Source organism: Bufo bufo, chromosome 9 (assembly GCF_905171765.1).
Source record: "Bufo bufo chromosome 9, aBufBuf1.1, whole genome shotgun sequence".
In the NCBI taxonomy this organism is placed as follows: Eukaryota; Metazoa; Chordata; class Amphibia; order Anura; family Bufonidae; genus Bufo; species Bufo bufo.
In genome coordinates this window covers 128,723,904-128,740,938 of record NC_053397.1, presented here as the reverse complement: position 1 = coordinate 128,740,938, position 17,035 = coordinate 128,723,904, and the positions used below count along the sequence as shown (strand labels likewise).

General features: G+C 43.7%; 1 protein-coding gene across 3 annotated transcripts in view; it reads right to left on the bottom strand.

Moving 5' to 3' along the window:
• The window catches only part of LOC120978679 (L-selectin-like), an 869,073-nt gene that overhangs the window by 641,423 nt on the left and 210,615 nt on the right, over positions 1-17,035 (bottom strand). For all 3 annotated transcript variants that reach the window (XM_040406944.1, XM_040406945.1, XM_040406946.1), the window contains exon 2: positions 13,242-13,320. In XM_040406944.1, the coding sequence (XP_040262878.1) occupies positions 13,242-13,320 (79 nt within the window). The remainder of the gene's footprint in view (positions 1-13,241; positions 13,321-17,035) is intronic.

Here is a 17,035-nt window from a genome sequence, read left to right as displayed (position 1 = left end):
GCCATACCAGAAATTATTGCTAAAGGTCCACTATAATTATGGCATGGAACTACTGATTGCGAAAAAAACTATGCCGGTTGTCTTGTGTCAGCGTCGGGTGGCAAAAATGGGCATCTTACATATCCAGAAACAATCCTTTTTTACCGATCTGCAATTGTAGGACTTAGATATTTGATTTCTACAAATTGATGTTAAATGTGGTGCAGTTTTAATTACTGTTTGTTGGCCGTCTCTTCACGGCCTTCCTTTCTTCTTATATAAATGTAAACTCCTCATCCAATGTCTTCTATTTTAGAGTCTGTACTGTGATGCGCAAATTATATTGTATTTCATTGTACTGTGACACTATGGAAGATGTTGTATGCTCTGATTTCTAATAATAAAAAATTTGTGAGTAAAAAATTTCATTTTTATTTATAAAAAAATACCAAATTTACAAAAAAATGTGAAAAAATTAGCAAATTTGCAATTTCTCTACTTTTATATAGTAATAAATCCAAAAATAGTAATTACTTTACATTCCCCATATGTCTACTTGATGTTTGATCAGTTTGTGAATGCCAATTATTATTTTTTTGGGGACATTAGAAGGCTTAGAACTTTAGAAGCAAATCTTGAATTTTTTCTGAAAATTTCCAAAACCCACTTTTAGGGACCAGTTCAGGTCTGAAAAGAAATAGAAGATGACAGCAGCATGTCTTGTGTAGGGGTTAATTTTTTTCGTATGAGATGACAGTTTGCTACTATTTTAGGGTTCATATGACTTTTTGATCAATTAGTATTACACTTTTTGTGGTGTAAGGTGACAAAAAATTGCTTTTTTTGACACACTTTTTATTTTTTATTTTTACAGGTGTTCATCTAAATGATTAGGTCATGTGATATTTTTATAGAGCAAGTTATTACAGACATGGGCAATACCTAAGGCTGCGTTCAGACCTGAGCGTACGGGATGGAGCGCTCTGTATGCGCTATTGTATGCGCGTTTACAGACGCGGCTCCGGAACAAGCGAACGCCCATTGTCGCGCGTTCCCGCTGAAGTCTATGTACGGGAACGCGCGACAAGACGCCCAAAAGAGCTCCTGTACTTCTTGGGGCGTCGGGCGTTTTACAGCGCGATCATACGTGCTGTAAAATGCTCAGGTGAGAACCATGCCCATTAGGGAAGCATTGGTTCTTGCCTGTTGAGCGTTTTTACAGCGCGTAGGAACGCGCTGTAAAACGCTCAGGTCTGAACCCAGCCTTAATGTCTACTTTTTTATTTTTCACTTTAACACAATATAGCAGTTTTGAAGCAATAATGGTCAATTTTTTAACAGATTGCCTTAGGTAGGGTCTCTTTTTTGTGGGATGAGGTGACAGTTTGTTTGGTACTATTTTGGGGGGCATAAGCCTTTTTTATCACTTGGGTGTTGCAATTTTTGTGATGTAAGGTGACAAAAAATGGCTTTTTTGGCACCGTGTTTATTTACAAATATTTAGTGTCCACCTGAGGGGTTAGGTCATGTGATATTTTAAACAGCAGGTTCTTACGGATGCGGCGATACCTAACATGTATACTTTTTATTAATTTATTTGGCCCCTTTTACATGAGTGAGTTTTCCGCGCGGGTGCGATGCGGGACGTGAATGCATAGCACCCGCACTGAATCCTGACCCATTCATTTCAATGAGTCTGTGTACATGAGCATTTTTTTTTCATGCATCAGTTTCTGCGTTGCGTGAAAAACGCAGCAATTTCTATGTACTGCGCTTTTTTCACGCAGCCCTGGCCCCATAGAAGTGAATGAGGCTGCGTGAAAAACGCATCGCATACGCAAGCAAGTGCGGATGCAATGCGTTTTCACTGATGGTTTCTAAGAGATGTTGTTTATATCCTTCAGTTTTTTTTATCACGCGCGTGAAAAACGCATTGCATCCGCGATGAAAAAACTGAACGCAATCTCAGGACAAAACTGGCTGAACTTGCTTGCAAAGTGGTGCAAGTTTTCCTGAATGCATCCGGACCTAATCCGTCACGCTCATTTGAAAGAGGCCTTTAAGTTTTACACAATAACAGCATTTTGAAACAAAAAATCATGTTTTAGTGTCTCTCCATAGTCTGGAGAGCCATATCTTTTTTTATTTTTTGACATATTGCCTTAGGTAGGGTCCTCAATTTTGGCGGGATGAGATGAGTTTTATTGGTATGATTTTGGGGGTGCGTATGACTTTTTATTTGCTCAGTATTACACTTTTTGTGATGTAAGGTGACAATTAAAATGCCTTTTTTTACACTGTTTTTTATTTTTTTATTTTTTTAAAGTGTTCACCCTAACTGATATGGTCATGCGATATTTTTAAACAGCAGGTTCTAACAGATGCGGCGATACGTAAGATGCATACTGTTTCTATTTATTTAAGTTGTATACAATAACAGCATTTTTTAACCCCTTCAACCCGGGTCTGTTTTCACCTTCCTGCCCAGGCCATTTTTTGCAAATCTGACATGTGTCACTTTATGTAGTGATAACTTTTAAAACGCTTTTACTTATAGAGGCTATTCTGAGAATGTTTTCTCGTCACATATGTACTTCATGACAGTGGTAAAAATAAGTTCAAAATTCTTTTTTTATTCATAAATAGGGATGAGCGAACCCGAACTGTATAGTTCGGGTTCGTACCGAATTTGGGGTGTCCGTGACACGGACCCGAACCCAAACATTTTCGTAAAAGTTCGTGTGTTCGGCGCTTTCTTGGCGCTTTTTGAAAGGCTGCAAAGCAGCCAATCAACAAGCATCATACTACTTGCCCCAAGAGGCCATCACAGCCATGCCTACTATTGCATGGCTGTGATTGGCCAGTGCATCATGTGACCCAGCCTCTATATAAGCTTGGGTCACGTAGCGCTGCACGTCACTCTGCTGTTACAAGTGTAGGGAGAGTTTGCAGTTGCGACGTTAGGGCGAGATTAGGCAGTGATTAACTCCTCCAAAAGACTTCATTCAGTGATCGATCTACAGCTGTGGATCATTGAACTGCTTCTATTCAATTGCTCAGTGTTTTTTAGCTGCCCAGAGCGTTTTTCAGTCACTTTATTCTGGGGTGATCGCGGCCATTTTGTGGCTTGTGGTGCGCCAGCACAAGTTGCCACCAAGTACATTTAACCATCAATAGTGTGGTTATTTTTTTTGCTATATCCTACATCAGGGTCAAGCTTTCATCAGTGTATTTAACCATCAATAGTCGTGGTTATTTTTTGGCCATATACTACATCAGGGGCAAGCTGAGCCTGTCACCCAAGTGCATTTAAAACCATCATAATGTGGTTATTTTATGGCCATATACTACATCAGGGGCAAGTTGAGCCTGTCACCCAGCGCCTAAAAAATAGGCCTCACATTTATATTCATCCAAATCTGTCATTACTGCTTTAGCTGGTCAAGTTATTTAGTGTCCGTCAAAGCACAGTTTTGTTCTGGGTTGAAATACAATTCCCAATTTTGCAATTCTCAAAATTAGTGGTTTCTGCTGTATCAGCCTACTTTAAATCTATCCCTAAAAGGGTATATTAGATCAAGGTGCTGATAGGGTAATTCTCAAGAACTTCACACACGCTACAGTGCAGATCCAAGTCTAATTCTGTCCGTAAACGTATACCTGTCACCCAGCGCCTAAATAATAGGCCTCAAATTTATATTCAGCTAAATCTGTCCCTTACTGGTGTGCCTGTATTAGTGTAATACGGTACCTAAATAGATAGCCAGATAGTGTTAGGTGTCTGTAAAAAAAGGCCTGATTTGAATTCAATACATTGGCCCGAATAATATTTTTTTTTTATTGTGGTGAACGGTAACAATGAGGAAAACATCTAGTAAGGGACGCGGACGCGGACATGGTCGTGGTGGTGTTAGTGGACCCTCTGGTGCTGGGAGAGGACGTGGCCGTTCTGCCACAGCCACACGTCCTAGTGAACCAACTACCTCAGGTCCCAGTAGCCAGCAGAATTTACAGTGATATTTTGTGGGGCCCAATGCCGTTCTAAGGATGGTAAGGCCTGAGCAGGTACAGGCATTAGTCAATTGGGTGGCCGACAGTGGATCCAGCACGTTCACATTATCTCCCACCCAGTCTTCTGCAGAAAGCGCACAGATGGCGCATGAAAACCAAGCCCATCAGTCTGTCACATCACCCCCATGCATATCAGGGAAACTGTCTGAGCCTCAAGTTATGCAGCAGTCTCTTATGCTGTTTGAAGACTCTGCTGCCAGGGTTTCCCAAGGGCATCCACCTAGCCCTTCCCCAGGGGAGGAAGAGATAGAATGCACTAACGCACAACCACTTATGTTTCCTGATGATGAGGACATGGGAATACCCCCTCAGCACGTCTCTGATGATGACGAAACACAGGTGCCAACTGCTGCGTCATTCTGCAGTGTGCAGACTGAACAGGAGTTCAGGGGTCAAGACTGGGTGGAAGACGATGCAGGGGACGATGAGGTCCTAGACCCCACATGGAATGAAGGTCGTGCCACTGACTTTCACAGTTCGGAGGAAGAGGCAGTGGTGAGACCGAGCCAACAGCGTAGCAAAAGAGGGAGCAGTGGGCAAAAGCAGAACACCCGCCGCCAAGAGACTCCGCCTGCTACTGACCGCTGCCATCTGGGACCGAGCACCCCAAAGGCAGCTTCAAGGAGTTCCCTGGCATGGCACTTCTTCAAACAATGTGCTGACGACAAGACCCGAGTGGTTTGCACGCTGTGCCATCAGAGCCTGAAGCAAGGCATTAACGTTCTGAACCTTAGCACAACCAACATGACCAGGCACCTGCATGCAAAGCATGAACTGCAGTGGAGTAAACACCTTAAAAACAAGGAAGTCACTCAGGCAAGGTCCACCTAACCACAGATACGTGGACCAGTAAGCACGGCCAGGGACGCTATATCTCCCTAACTGCACACTGGTAAATGTAGTGGCGGCTGGGCCCCAGGCGGAGAGCTGTTTGGCGCACGTCCTTCCGCCGCCAAGGATCGCAGGGCAACATTCTTTGCCTCCTGTCTCCTCCTCCTCCTACTCAGCTTCCTCCTCCTCTTCTTCCACCTGCTCATCCAGTCAGCCACACACCTTTCACCACCAACTTCAGCACAGCCCGGGTAAACGTCAGCAGGCCGTTCTGAAACTCATATGTTTGGGGGACAGGCCCCACACCGCACAGGAGTTGTGGGGGGTAATAGAACAACAGGACCGACGAGTGGTTGCTGCCGGTAAGCCTCAAGCCCGGCCTGGTGGTGTGCGATAATGGGCGAAATCTCGTTGCAGCTCTGGGACTAGCCGGTTTGACGCACATCCCTTGCCTGGCGCATGTGCTGAATTTGGTGGTGCAGAAGTTCATTCACAACTACCCCGACATGTCAGAGCTGCTGCATAAAGTGCGGCCGGGCCGTCTGTTCGCGCTTCCAGCGTTCACATCCTGCCGCTGCTCGCCTGTCTGCGCTACAGCGTAACTTCGGCCTTCCCGCTCACCGTCTCATATGCGACGTGCCCACCAGGTGGAACTCCACCTTGCACATGCTGGACAGACTGTGCGAGCAGCAGCAGGCCATAGTGGAGTTTCAGCTGCAGCACGCACGGGTCAGTCGCACTGCGGAACAGCACCACTTCACCACCAATGACTGGGCCTCCATGCGAGACCTGTGTGCCCTGTTGCGCTGTTTCAAGTACTCCACCAACATGGCCAGTGGCGATGACGCAGTTATCAGCGTTACAATACCACTTCTATGTCTCCTTGAGAAAACACTTAGGGCGATGATGGAAGAGGAGGTGGCACAGGAGGAGGAGGAGGAAGAGGGGTCATTTTTAGCACTTTCAGGCCAGTCTCTTCGAAGTGACTCAGAGGGAGGTTTTTTGCAACAGCAGAGGCCAGGTACAAATGTGGCCAGACAGGGCCCACTACTGGAGGATGAGGAGGACGAGGATGAGGAGGAGGTGGAGGAGGATGAGGATGAAGCATGTTCACAGCGGGCTGGCATTCAACGCAGCTCGGGTCCATCACTGGTGCGTGGCTGGGGGGAAACGCAGGACGATGACGATACGCCTCCCACAGAAGACAGCTTGTCTTTACCTCTGGGCAGCCTGGCACACATGAGCGACTACATGCTGCAGTGCCTGCGCAACGACAGCAGAGTTGCCCACATTTTAACGTGTGCGGACTACTGGGTTGCCACCCTGCTGGATCCACGGTACAAAGACAATGTGCCCACCTTACTTCATGCACTGGAGCGTGATAGTAAGATGCGCGAGTACAAGCGCACGTTGGTAGACGCGCTACTGAGAGCATTCCCAAATGTCACAGGGGAACAAGTGGAAGCCCAAGGCGAAGGCAGAGGAGGAGCAAGAGGTCGCCAACGCAGCTGTGTCACGACCAGCTCCTCTGAGGGCAGGGTTAGCATGGCAGAGATGTGGAAAAGTTTTGGCACCACGCCACAGCTAACTGCACCACCACCTGATACGGAACGTGTTAGCAGGAGGCAACATTTCACTAACATGGTGGAACAGTACCTGTGCACACCCCTCCACGTACTGACTGATGGTTCGGCCCCATTTAACTTCTGGGTCTCCAAATTGTCCACGTGGCCAGAGCTAGCCTTTTATGCTTTGGAGGTGCTGGCCTGCCCGGCGGCCAGCGTTTTGTCTGAACGTGTATTCAGCACGGCAGGCGGCGTCATTACAGACAAACGCAGCCGCCTGTCTACAGCCAATGTGGACAAGCTGACGTTCATAAAAATGAACCAGGCATGGATCCCACAGGACCTGTCCATCCCTTGTGCAGATTAGACATTAACTACCTCCCCTTAACAATATATTATTGTACTCCAGGGCACTTCCTCATTCAATCCTATTTTTATTTTCATTTTACCATTTATATTGCGGGGCAACCCAAAGTTGAATGAACCTCTCCTTTGTCTGGGTGCCGGGGCCTAAAAATATCTGACAGTGGCCTGTTCCAGTGGTGGGTGACATGAAGCCTGATTCTCTGCTATGACATGAAGCCTGAATCTCTGTTATGGGACCTCTCTCCTCTGTCTGGGTGCCGGGGCCTAAATATATGACAATGGACTGTTCCAGTTTTGGGTGACGTGAAGCCTGATTCTCTGCTATGACATGAAGACTGATTCTCTGCTGACATGAAGCCTGATTCTCTGCTATGGGACCTCTCTCCAATTAATATTGGTTAATTTTTATTTATTTTATTTTTATTTTTATTCATTTCCCTATCCACATTTGTTTGCAGGGGATTTAACTACATTTTGCTGCCTTTTGCAGCCCTCTAGCCCTTTCCTGGGCTGTTTTACAGCCTTTTTAGTGCCGAAAAGTTCGGGTCCCCATTGACTTCAATGGGGTTCGGGTTCGGGACGAAGTTCGGGTCGGGTTCAGATCCCGAACCCGAACATTTCCGGGAAGTTCGGCCGAATTTCTCGAACCCGAACATCCAGGTGTTCGCTCAACTCTATTCATAAACAAATACCAAATTTACCAAAAATTTCAATAAATTTCCAAATTTCAATTTCTCTTCTTTTATAGTAGATAGTAATACCTTCAAAAATAGTGATTACTTTACATTCCCCATATGTCTACTTCATGTTTGGATCATTTTGAAAATGACATTTAATTTTTTGGGGACGTTAGAAGGCTTAGAAGTATGGAAGCAAATCTTGAAATTTTTCGGAAAATTTCCAAAACACACTTTTTAAGGATTAGTTCAGGTCTAAAGTCACTTTGTGAGGCTTACATAATAGAAACCACCCAAAAATGAACCCATTTTAGAAACTAGACCTCTCAAGGTATACAAAACTGATTTTACAAACTTTGTTAACCCTTTAGGTGTTCCACAAGAATTGATGGAAAATGCAGATGAAATTTCCGAATTTCACTTTTTTGGCAGATTTTACATTTTAATCCATTTTTTCCAGTAGCAAAGCAAGGGTTAACAGCCAAATACAACTAAATATTTATTACCCTGATTCTGCGGTTTACATAAACACCCCACATGTGATCGTAAACTGCTGTACGGGCACACGGCAGGGCGCAGAAGGAAAGGGAAGGAACGCCATATAGTTTTTGGAAGGCATATTTAGCTGAACTGGTTTTTAGATGCCATGTCCCATTTGAAGCCCCCCTGATGCACCCCTACAATAGAAACTCCAAAAAGTGACCACATTTTTGAAACTACAGGATAAGGTGCCAGTTTTATTCTCACTATTTTGGGATACATATGATTTTTTTTATTGCTCTATATTACGTTTTTTGCGAGGCAAGGTAACAAAAAAATTGATGTTCTGGCACCGTTTTTATTTTTACATCATTTACCAGAGGGATAAGGTCATGTGACTTTTTTATAGAGAAGATCGTTACGCACGTGGCAATACCTAATATGTCTACTTTTTCTTATTTATTTAAGTTTTACACAATAATAGCATTTTTGAAACCGAAATAATATTTTAGTGTCTCATAGTCTAAGAGCCATAGCTTTTTTTTTTTTTGACCGATTCTCTTAGGTAGGGTCTCATTTTTTGCGGGATGAGGTGACGGTCTGATTGGTACTATTTTGGGTAGCACATGCCTTTTTGTTCACTTGCTGTTGCAATTTTTGTGATTTAAGGTGACAAAAATGGCTTTTTTTTTTTTTTTTTTTTTTTACTGTTTTTTTTTTTTTACGGTGTTCATCTGAGTGGTTAGGTCGTGTGATAGTTTTATAAAGCTGTTTGTTACGGACGTGGCGATACCTAATATGTATACTTTTTTAATTTTTTTCACTTTAGCACAATAATAGCAGTTTTGAAGCAAAAAATAATATTTTTGTGTCTCCATAGTCTGAGAGCCTTTGCTTTTTTATTTTTTGACCGATTCTCTTAGGTAGGGTCTCATTTTTTGCGGGATAAGGTGATGGTCTGATTGGTACTATTTTGGGGGCATACGCCTTTTTGATCACTTGCTGCTGCAATTTTTGTGATGTAATGTGACAAAAATAGCTTTTCTTTTACACCATTTATTTATTTTTATGGTGTTCACCTGAGTGGTTAGGTCATGTAATATTTTTATAGAGCTGGTTGTTACAGACGTGACGATACCTAATATGTATTTTTTTTTATGTATTTCACTTTAGCACAATAATAGCAGTTTTGAAGCAAAAAAAATTATGTTTTAGTGTCTCCATGTTCTGAGAGCTATAGTTATTTTTTGGAGCGATTGTCTTAGGTAGGGGCTAATTTTTTGCGGGATGAGGTGAAGGTTTTATTGATACGGCGTTTGAAGGGGCTCACGAGCGGCCCCGAACGCATCCGTCTGGCCCCAATGCATTCTCAGTGGAGGCGGATCCACTGATAATGCATCCGCCTGCCAGCGTTCAGCCTCCGCTCCGCTCAGTGAGCGGACACCTGAACGCTGCTTGCAGCGTTCGGGTGTCCGCCTGGCCGTGCGGAGGCGAGCGGATCCGTCCACACTTACAATGTAAGTCAATGGGGACGGATCCGCTTGAAGATGACACAATATGGCTCAATCTTCAAGCGGATCCGTTCCCCATTGACTTTCAATGTAAAGTCTGAACGGATCCGCTCAGACAACTTTCACACTTAGAAAATTTTTAATGCTAAAGTTTTAATGCAGACGCATCCGTTCTGAACGGATGCGAACGCCTGCATTATCGGAGCGGATCCGTCTGATGAAACATCAGACGGATCCGCTCCGAACGCTAGTGTGAAAGTAGCCTAATATGTGTGGTTTTTGTTAGTTTTTTCTATTTTTTATTATAAAATAAGGGAAAGGGGCGTTTTTTCTTTTTTACTTTATTAATTTTATTACTTTATTAATTTTATTAAAAACACATTTTTTTACTTTTTTTACTTTACTTTATTTATGACATTCAATTTTGTGGGTCTGATCCCCTCTGCAATGCATTACAATACATTTGTATTGTAATGCATTGCCTGTTAGTGTATGACACTGAGTCATACACTAACAGGTTGCCTAGGAGACCCAGCCTGAGGCTGGATCTCCTCGGCTCCCATAGAAGGCAGTTCCCGATGCCGTGCAAGGCATTGGGCAGTCTCTGCACGGCATCGGGCTGCCTTGTGTCGCATCGGGTCCCCGCCACAGCAGCGCGGGGACTCGATGCTCTCCCTCACCTGACACAAACCTCTTCTATGTCGTGGTCAGCGCGGACCGCTGCATAGAAGGGGTTAATCCGCCGGCATTGGCTTTTACAGCGATGCCGGCAGATACAGCAGGGGCCTGGCTACCACGGACTGCCGGGCGCCTGCAGTGATCACGTGCCACCGCTCCGGTGCGCGCGTGATCACTATTACGTACTATTATGTCAAATTGCGGGAACTCAGTGGTTCCCATGACGTCAAAGGACGGGAAGGGGTTAAACAAAAAGAAATCATGTTTTAGTGTCTTCATAGTCTAAGAGCCATAGTTGTTTTTTATTTTTTTGTGCGATTGTCTTAGGTAGGGTCTCATTTTTTGCAGGATGAGGTGACAGACTATTTTGGGGGGCATATGCCTTTTTGATCACTTGGTGTTGCACTTTTAGTGCTGTAAGGTGACAAAAATTTTTTTGTTTTAGCACAGTTTTTATTTTATTTTTATGTTCACCTGAGGGGATTGGTCATATGATATTTTTATAGAGCCGGTCAATACGGACGCGGCAATGCCTAATATGTCTACTTTTTAACTTTATTTTGGGAAAAGGAAGCTTTTTTTTAAACTTTTGGGGGTCTGATCCCCTTTACAATGCATTACAATACTTTTGTATTATGATGCATTGGCTGTAAGTGTATTACCAGAGTAATACATTTACAGCCTACTTCTTTTGAGATCCAGGGGACTGGATCTCACAGGGTTACATGGAAGGCAGCCACGATGCCTAAGGAAAGAAGGGTTCCATTCTCTATAAATGTAGTTCTGCCATGCTTGCTTCCACCTACTGGTGAACCAGGTGAACTACATTTGAACAAGAACAGTTACGAGAATTAAATATGCACAGTATACAGGACCTGAAATAAATGCACAAGATGACATTGCATTGGCCCATAGGAGACAGTAGCAGGGTGCAGAAGTGGTATCGGGACATTATACATACAAACATATATACTGTATACAGTGTATATACAAGTATTTACAGTGCATACACACATATATACAGTACAGACCAAAAGTTTGGACACACCTTCTCATTCAAAGAGTTTTCTTTATTTTCATGACTATGAAGGCATCAAAACTATGAATTAACACATGTGGAATTATATACATAACAAACAAGTGTGAAACAACTGAAAATATGTAATATTCTAGGTTCTTCAAAGTAGCCACCTTTTGCTTGGATTACTGCTTTGCACACTCTTGGCATTCTCTTGATGAGCTTCAAGCGGTAGTCCCCTGAAATGGTCTTCCAACAGTCTTGAAGGAGTTCCCAGAGATGCTTAGCACTTGTTGGTCCTTTTGCCTTCACTCTGCGGTCCAGCTCACCCAAAACCATCTCGATTGGGTTCAGGTCCGGTGACTGTGGAGGCCAGGTCATCTGGCGCAGCACCCCATCACTCTCCTTCATGGTCAAATAGCCCTTACTTACAAAGTTTTCCCAATTTTTCTGCTGACTGACTGACCTTCATTTCTTAAAGTAATGATGGCCACTCGTTTTTCTTTACTTAGCTGCTTTTTTCTTGCCATAATACAAATTCTAACAGTCTATTCAGTAGGACTATCAGCTGTGTATCCACCTGACTTCTCCTCAACACAACTGATGGTCCCAACCCCATTTATAAGGCAAGAAATCCCACTTATTAAACCTGACAGTGCATACCTGTGAAGTGAAAACCATTTCAGGGGACTACCTCTTGAAGCTCATCAAGAGAATGCCAAGAGTGTGCAAAGCAGTAATCCAAGCAAAAGGTGGATACTATGAAGAACCTAGAATATGACATATTTTCAATTGTTTCACACTTGTTTGTTATGTATATAATTCCACATGTGTTAATTCATAGTTTTGATGCCTTCAGTGTGAATCTACAATTTTCATAGTCATGAAAATAAAGAAAACTCTTTGAATGAGAAGGTGTGTCCAAACTTTTGGTCTGTACTGTACTTTATACAGTACATACAGTACATATACACACAGAGTCACTTACAGGCATCCTGGGGGTTAAAGGGGTTGTCCGGGTTCAGAGCTGAACCCGGACATCCCTCCATTTTCACCCCGGCAGCCCCCCTGACATGAGCATCAGAGCAGTTCATGATCCGATGCTCTCCTTTGCCCTGCGCTAAATTGCACAGGGCAAAGGCATTTTTAGGAGTTCCGGTGACGTACCGGGGCTCTCCATGGGGCTGACAGGAACCCCGGTGACGGGCAGAGCTAAAGCCCGCCCCTCAGAGCTGGTGACATCACCGAACACACTGCCGGGGTGGAAGTTACCACCCGGCAGTGTGTTATTGAAAACAAAAAAGCCTGTGCCCTGCGCGATTTAGCGCAGGGCACGGGAGCGGATCGGAGCATGAGATGCTCGGATGCTAGCCTCAGGGGGGCTGTCTGGGTAAAAAAAAGGGTATATCCGGGTTTAGCTCTGAACCCGGATAACCACTTTAACCTGGAGCAGGGTAAGGTGGAGAAGATGATCTCCTGGTTTTCTCTGCTCCCGTGCCCGCGCTTCCTGACAGTGTTCACTGCTTGCAGGCACAGGCAGTGAATTATAACCTGTGACCCAATAGGAAGTTTGTGGGGTCAGGAGTTATCATTCACTGCCTGTGCTCAGTACAAAAGCCGCTCTGTGGATGTGGACAAGAGCGCTGACTGTGCTCAGTGCAGTCAGGTAGCTGTTAGGAGAAAGCAAGGACCTGCTGCCCACTCCTCAATAGTCTTTGCGGCATGTCTTGAGACTTAGGCTGTTCTTCCACCACAGTGACAGCGCATAGAGTACTGCTTTGTAACTAAGAACTACTGTTTCACATTGCCGCTCCCAACCTTCCCCTAGATGGCGCCGCCTGAGGCAGCAGCCTCACCTTGCCTCATTTAAAAGTTGTTCAACAGCAGTTAACCCCTACTGAGAAGCCATACACACTGAACCAACCAAGCATGCATATATATGTATAAGGGTATTAGGAGGGAAAGCTGTCAGTTGAGACAATGCGGTGCAGGCCAGCTTTACATAGTAGACTAAACTCTTACACCTCAGAGGCATTTATACCACAAGTATATTTTATCTACTTACCACTGCAAAGCAGCAAAAATGAAAATATGTTACCCCTTCTCCAAACGCATCCATATGGCTGACCTTTCTTTTGGAAATTCTGTGAAATAAATAATTTGCATTTAATACTTTGGTACAATTATTGTCATACAATAAAAATATATTCTTTCTTCTCGTATCAACTTGTTTCAGATGTAAAAAGAAACACAGACAAATACAAATTATATTAGCAAATGAACACCTTGTTATTTAACATCTCTTTATAGTTATTTAAAAATCTTGAATATTAAACAGATGAGAGAATCAATTCTACAGGTTTGTCCTGAATTTCCCAAAAAGCTTGTATTCTAAGAAACCCAGAGAGACAGATTAAGCCTCATGCCACAGTTAAGCCTCATGCCACAGTTAAGCCTCATGCACACGTCCGTGAAACATGGACCATGTGATACCGGCCTGGATTTCTTCTGAGTGCAGGAGCGCACAACGTCATTGGTTGCTAAGATGCTGTGCGCTTCCTGCTGCTGCCGCAGTACAGTAATACACTCGTATAGATCATACCAGTGTATTACTGGACTACAGCGGCAGCAGGAAGCACACGGTGTCATAGCAACCAATGACGCCGTGCGCTCCTGCACTCAGAAGAAATCCAGGCCGGTATCTCACGGTCCGTGTTTCACGGACGTGTGCATGAGGCTTTAGTGAGAGAGCAAGAGAGAGAGAGAATGCTACTCTGGGTTTCTCTGCAATATACAATATATGCGTTGTGGGAGGGGTCCACTATTTCATTATGGAGAGCAATACACATAGTATGTATGCAGAGTATTGTAGACCAGGCCACTCTCCTCTGGGAAAGATATTCAAATTAGCTTTCCTAAGATTACTTGATGCAAGTAGATGTAAGATGTGCAAATCTTTATATATTTTCCCCAGAAACCCAGATGAGCATTGACTGCCTTACGATACTCCTCATACAGGAGAAAAAGTACCCCGCCCAAGACTTCTCAGACAGCTAAGCAAATCTTCTTTGCTCACCTCTGTTAACTACCTCCTTGCTGCCTTTGGCTGTTGGGTCGTTAGAGATGGTGCCCACTCCACGGGGCTAATGTGTGCAATCAGCGATAGCGCTGATCGCAGCCATTTACCCACGTCATCTGAAAGGTAAAAACCCAGAAGGGTGCACTTCACAAGCAGGAATTCAAAAATAAACAATGAAAAAAATAAACATCATAGGCATTGGCACGTCTGAAAATGTCCATACTAAAATATCCCCTTATGCCATATACCATATGGAAAATGGCGTAATGGAAAAAAAAAAAATCAAACTGGCCAATTTGTGCTACCCCAAAATGATATCTATAAAAATTACAGGTCATACTGCAAAAATGAGCCTCCACACAGCTCCCTAAACGCAACTATAAAAAAGTTATGGGGGTAAGAATATGACGATGAAAAGAAAACGTGTTTTTTTTTCCAGTATTAAAACACATAAAATACAAATGTGGTTACTGAATAGTAAACACCCAAACAAAACCCATAAAACTGTTGTGGAATAGTTTTTTTCCCCCAGCTTCCCACTACATGGTATGCAATGTTAACCCTCTTGGCGACATCCGCTGTACATATAGGCCTCTTTCACACGGGCGTTGCGGGAAAATGTGCGGGTGCGTTGCGGGAACACGCAAAATTTTTCAGCGCGAGTGCAAAACATTGTAATGCGTTTTGCACTCGCGTGAGAAAAATCGCGCGTGTTTGGTACCCAAACCCGAACTTCTGTGATTTTTTTTTTAACCCCTCCAGCGCTATTTTACTATGCATTCTGTATTCAGAATGCTATTATTTTCCCTTATAACCATGTTATAAGGGAAAATAATAATGATCGGGTCTCCATCCCGATCGTCTCCGAGCAACCGTGCGTGAAAATCGCACCGCATCCGCACTTGCTTGCGGATGCTTGCAATTTTCACGAAACCCCATTCACTTCTATGGGGCCTGCGTTGCGTGAAAAACACACAAAGAGGAGCACGCTGCGATTTTCACGCAACGCACAAGTGATGCGTGAAAATCACAGCTCATGTGCACAGCCCCATAGAAATGAATGGGTCGGTATTCAGAGCGGGTGCAATGCGTTCAACTCGCGCATCGCATTCCGCGCGGAATACTCGCCCGTGTGAAAGGGGCCATACAGTGCAAGTTTACACTTTATAGATGGTGCGTCTTGAGCACGCAGTGGGCACTAGGACTGGACTGATAACCGAAAAAACACCAAAACCGACCATTAGCCTGATTAACCGACAGCACTTTTCCTATGTCGGTTTATTCGGTCCAGTTTTATGATGTTTATAGTCTCTATATGACAGTATCTCTAAATGGAAGTTCCTTGAATGGAACTAATCGTGCAGCTGCTCTGCAGGGGGCCCTCTGTCCGTGACAGCAGGGCACCCCATAGAGAAGGCATGTGTCCCTGCCTTCTAGATCGCTGTATACAAGGCATTGAACGAGTGCTGTGTATGCATAAATGGAAGTGCAATGCCACTTCCTGCTACGGCCCAGCAGTCATGTGACCACCGAGGCCAGGAGACTACAGGACCCGCTGGGTCTTCCTGAGACCTCGGTCAGCCCGGCAGTGATGCTGTATAGTTCTGTATGCTGCTGTACAGCCTCTTTGGGGGTGTATTCCCCCTGTAACTGGTGCTACTATGTCAGCCACAGTAACATGAGAAATCAATAGTAAAAAAAAAAGTGGAGTTAAATGTCCCCCAGAGGTCTCGTATTACAAGTTTCATATGTAAAGGAACCCAACAGTTTTCACCAATTACACAGTCATTGAAAAATTATTACAAATAGAAAAAAATAGACTTATTTTGCCAAAATGGTACTAATAATAATGATACCTTGTCCCATAAAAAACAAGCCCTCACACAAGACCATAGCGAGAAAAACAAAACAAAAATGGCTCTAAGAGAATGGGAATGGGAACACAAAAAAAATTCTTATTGTGTAAAACTTAAAAATAAAATTGACATATTTGGTATTGCCACGTTCGTAATGACCGGCTTTACAATAATATCATATGATCTATCCCATCACGTGAACGCCTTAAAAAATAAATACAGTTATGCCAAAACAGCTTTTTTGTGACTCCCCTCCGAAAAAAAATGAGAGAAAAATTACCAGAAAGTCAAATGTACCCTAAATGGTGTCAATAAAAACTACATCCCACAAAAAACAAGCCTCTACACAGCTCAGTCAACAAAAAAATAAAAAAGTTATGGCTCTTAAAAACCATTTTCAGCAAATTCCATATTAGAAAATCCAGATGCCGCTCCTTCCCTTCTGAGCCTTGTTGTATCCTCAAACAGCGGTTTACAACCTAAAATAGGGTGTTACTGTATTCAGGAGAAAATGGGTAGCAAATTGTGAGGTAATATTTGTTGAATTGTTATTCATACATACAACAAGTACACAGGAGTATGCCCAAAAGAGAAAAAAAAATTACCTTTTTTTTTTTACGTGCTGAACTTAAAATATGATCAAATCATTGGTGTTTTATAGCACCCCCTTCTAAGCCACGCCAAAGTCATGCCCTAAGCCAGTGTTTCCCAACCAGTGTGCCTCCAGCTGTTGCAAAGCTACAACTCCCAGCATGCCCGGACACCCTTTGGCTGTGCGGGCATGCTGGGAGTTGTAGTTTGGCAACAGCTGGAGGCACACTGGTTGGGAAACACTACCCTAAGCCACACACCCAAATAATTATTCTATAATCTAAATCAAAGTTACATGTTCAATTAATCACAATGGAATTTTCTAAATTGCTC